At 41.9% G+C, this 4,066-nt stretch overlaps 1 protein-coding gene across 1 annotated transcript in view; it reads left to right on the top strand.

The window, feature by feature from the left end:
- wdr45b (WD repeat domain 45B) overlaps positions 1 to 3,859 on the top strand; it is a 25,492-nt gene extending 21,633 nt beyond the window's left edge. The window contains exon 10 of the mRNA XM_014029613.1: positions 2,578 to 3,859. Coding sequence (XP_013885067.1) covers positions 2,578 to 2,684 — 107 coding nt within the window. The 3' untranslated portion in view covers positions 2,685 to 3,859. The remainder of the gene's footprint in view (positions 1 to 2,577) is intronic.
- The last annotated feature ends 207 nt before the right edge of the window (positions 3,860 to 4,066 follow it).

The following is a 4,066-nucleotide window of genomic DNA, read 5'->3' as shown; positions in this document are numbered from 1 at the left end:
CTACTTCTACTTCCTGTTATCTTCTTCATCATCGTCTTTTTCACCAGTAGAAACAGACGGTTGTTGATCACGTGACTCCCGTGATGCGATAAAAGTGTTTTCATTGCAGTTTTGCAAAAAAAAACAAAAAAACAATTTTGATACGGCTGAAATGCCACCTCATCCTAGCGCAAAAACATTTTGTCGAAAAACGTAATTTTTTTCGAAATTGACGTGTTTCCATTGAGCAAATTTATTTTCGTAATTCTAATTTGCGCATTTTCATGGTCAATGGAAACGCAGCTTATGACTGTCACTGAGCAGCTCAGCTAGAGAGACTTGTTTAAAAATAGATATGTCTATGTAGCCCCAAATGTAGACCAAATTCTCCCTGCAGGTGCATTGAAGCAAATGTTTGCTGAGAAAGCAGAGTTTTCCCTGCTTGTTTTTAAGCAAAACATTATGTTATGAGCTTAATGAGGGGGCTCAGTTGGTAGAGCTGCCTCTCTGCAAGAAGGCTGCTGGATCAAATCCTGGCCAGGTACCTCTGTGGGTAGAGTTGGCATGTTCAGGTACTCTGGTTTTGTACCACAAACAAAAAACATGCAYGCTAGGCTAATTGGTAACTCTAAATTGTCTCCAGTTGTATGAGAGAGTGAATGGTTGTTTGTCTCAGTGTGGCCCTGTGATAGACTTGCCAGGGTCCAGGGTGTACCCTGCCACTTCCAAAATGACCGCTGGATATGGGCACCAATGTCCTGGAAAGGAAGAAGCAGGTAAAGATAAAGGCTGGATGGAAGGAAGAGATTAATAAATAAATCTGTGTTTTTATTACTTCTGTTTTGAAATCTGGGGTTTTTCAAAAAGTATTCATCCCTACTGGCTGAACAGCTGAGGTACAAAGTGGACTGATGTGGGTACAATGTGGTTAAGCTGCTAGTCCTTAATAGTTGCAACCCTGTATCCAAAAAAGTCAGAATATTCAGATGATGCAGTTTAAATTTTGTAGTTTATTAATTATAATAATCTTTGTTAAAATTGATGGTCCATATAGAGGTTGCAGTACTGAGCTGAGGATTTTCTGTCATTTATGTTACTAAACTGTGATTCTTCTTGTCTAGCTTATGTTTGCTGACTCATCCTTTCCCTCTCTCTCCCTCTCTCTCTCTCTCTCTCTCTCTCTCTCTCTCTCTCTCTCTCTCTCACTCACTCACTCACTCACTCACTCACTCACTCACTCACTCACTCACTCACTCACTCACTCACTCACTCACTCACTCTCACTCTCTCTCTCACATTCACACTCTCTCTCACACTGTCTCTTTCACTCTCACACTATCTCTCTCTCTCCCCCTCACACTCTCTCTCATTTTCACTCACACACACTCTCTCTCACACTGTTTCTCTCAACTCACTCTCTCTCCCTCACACTCTCTCTCATTCTCACTCACACTCTCTCACTCTCTCTCTCTCACTCACTCTCTCACACACACCATCACTCTCTCACACACACCATCACTCTCTCTCTCATTCTCTCTCTCACTCACTCACTCACTCACTCACTCACTCACTCACTCACTCACTCACTCACTCACTCACTCACTCACTCACTCACTCACTCACTCTCACTCTCTCACATTCTCTATCTATCTCTCTCACTCACTCACTCACTCACTCACACTCATTCTCTCCCTTTCTTTCTCACTCACTCACTCACTCACTCACTCACTCACTCACTCTCTCACTCTCTCACTCACTCACTCATTCTCTCTCTCATTTTCTCTCTCACTCTCTCACTCACCTCTCTCACTCCCTCACTCCACTCACACTCTCACTCATTCTCTCCCTTTCTCTCACACTCACTCTCTGTCTCTCTCTCTCACTCATTCTCTCTCACACACTCTCTCTCTCACTCATTCTCTCTCACTCATTCTCTCACTCTCCCACTCCTCTCTGACTCACACACTCTCTCTCACTCACTCACTCTCACACTCTCACTCACTCACTTACTCACACTCTCACTCATTCTCTCTCTCACTCTCACTCACACACACTCACTCATACTCTCACTCACTCACACTCTCACTCTCTCATTCTCACTCACACTTTCTCTCTCACTCACTCTATCTCACTCTACCACACTCTCTCACACACACACTCTCACACTATCACTCTCTCTCTCATTTAATCTCTCACTCACTCTCTCTCACACTGTCTCTCACACTCACATTATCACTCTCTCACTCATTCTCTCTCTCACTCAACACACACTCACTCACTCACTCATTCTCTCTCACTTTCACTCACTCACTCACTCATTCTCTCTCACACTCACTCTCTCACTCACTCACTCACTCACTCACTCACTCACTCATTCTCTCTCACACTCACTCTCTGTCTCTTTCTCACTCTCTCTCACACTCTCTCACTCTCACTGTCTCACTCACTCACTCATACTCACTCACTCTCACTCACACACTCACACTCACTCACACTTTCACCCATTCTCTCTCACTCACACACTCTCTCACTCTCTCTCTCACTCTCTCTCTCTCACTCACACACTCTCACTCTCTCTCACTCCCCCCCCCCCCCCAGCCATCTGTGCAGACGGCAGCTACTACAAGTTCCTGTTCAACCAAAAGGGGGAGTGTTCCAGAGACGTGTATGCCCAGTTCCTGGAGATGACGGATGATAAAATATGAACCCTGACCTTGCTGTCGAGTATCGTTTGGTTTTCTGATTATTTGTTTTTTTAAGTTTTCCAGGGGGAGGATACAAGCTGTACCTCCTACTTTTATAGACTCTATGACAAAGAGCTTCAGGTGAAGGGAGGACAAACAGAAGCACAAACCTCGGAAGGAAAACTCAACCTATTGTTGGGCGTGTGACTCGGGACAGACGTGCTGCTTTTCTCCCAGACCAAATCAGAGAGAATCAGGAAATATTTGTCTTTTGTTTTTTGGAAACTAAAACTTGCAGCTTTTTACAAAGTCTTCCGAGGAGTTTACAGAATATTTTTAATCACAAAAATGATTCTGATGAAAATATAAAGATTACTGTCAACCAACACCACCTACTCAAACTATAGGTGTGCCTCTGAAAGCGTCTGTTCATATTATTGTCACATGTACACTCTTGTGCTCGGGTATTTACCAACCCGTGTACTTGGGTATTCACCAACCCGTGTGCTCGGGTATTTACCAACCCGTGTACTCGGGTATTCACCAACCCGTGTGCTCGGGTATTCACCAACCCGTGTGCTCGGCTATTCACCAATGTGAGGTGTTTGCAAAACGGAATCAGACTGAATCCAAAGTAACGTCCGAAGCAGATGTTGATCCTGTGTTGTGAAGTAATAAGTTTTCTTAGTTTCTGTAGATACACACCCGACACACAACTGTACATAATACTAAAATAATGTGTATTTTTGTTTTACTTCTCTTATGTGCAATATTTTTTTGTAATTTTTTGTTTGTTTAAAGCTTGTGGAGGTTTCTGAAAGTGATCAAAAGTTGAATTTGATTTTTTTTTCTTCTTTTTTTTGGCGGCAAGGTTCAAACCTCCCTCATGTATTTACAGTAACTAACATATTCTCAGGCTGCCAAATAACAAAAAATAAATAAATAAATCTGCTTCCCAGCACTTCTAAATTCACTAACAAAAACTTGGATGTGGTTGGTTTTCATGGTTCCATAAAACAGGACTAGAAAAATAATGTTTAGTTTTCTCAGATTTTTTCAGTTTTTGTTTTCCTTAAATCGGACCTTTTTTGATTTCTTTCTGAAAACTAACTTTTTTTTCTAATTTCAAGTACTTTGAAAGCTTGATGCTATTCATAAGAAGCATTTACTGTAATAAAAAATAATCTAAAACATCACCTAGTGAGATTTGTCTGTCACAATCTGTACATAATATTCTTCGGATTAAAACAAATATGGCCCAGAATAAAACATGACTGTAAATCTGGTTTAGAAAACAGATTATTGCTCATTTTTATTATCGATGCCAGTTCAGGAAGCTTAAGAGCTCTTTTAATGTCTCCTGTTGCTGAGGCGGGGGTCTGTCCGTCTGATGGGGGACATCG

This window comes from Austrofundulus limnaeus, unplaced genomic scaffold (assembly GCF_001266775.1).
Source record: "Austrofundulus limnaeus strain Quisiro unplaced genomic scaffold, Austrofundulus_limnaeus-1.0 Scaffold927, whole genome shotgun sequence".
Taxonomy (NCBI): Eukaryota; Metazoa; Chordata; class Actinopteri; order Cyprinodontiformes; family Rivulidae; genus Austrofundulus; species Austrofundulus limnaeus.
Note: the sequence above shows the minus strand (reverse complement) of the source record. Positions and strands in the feature narration are given on the sequence as shown.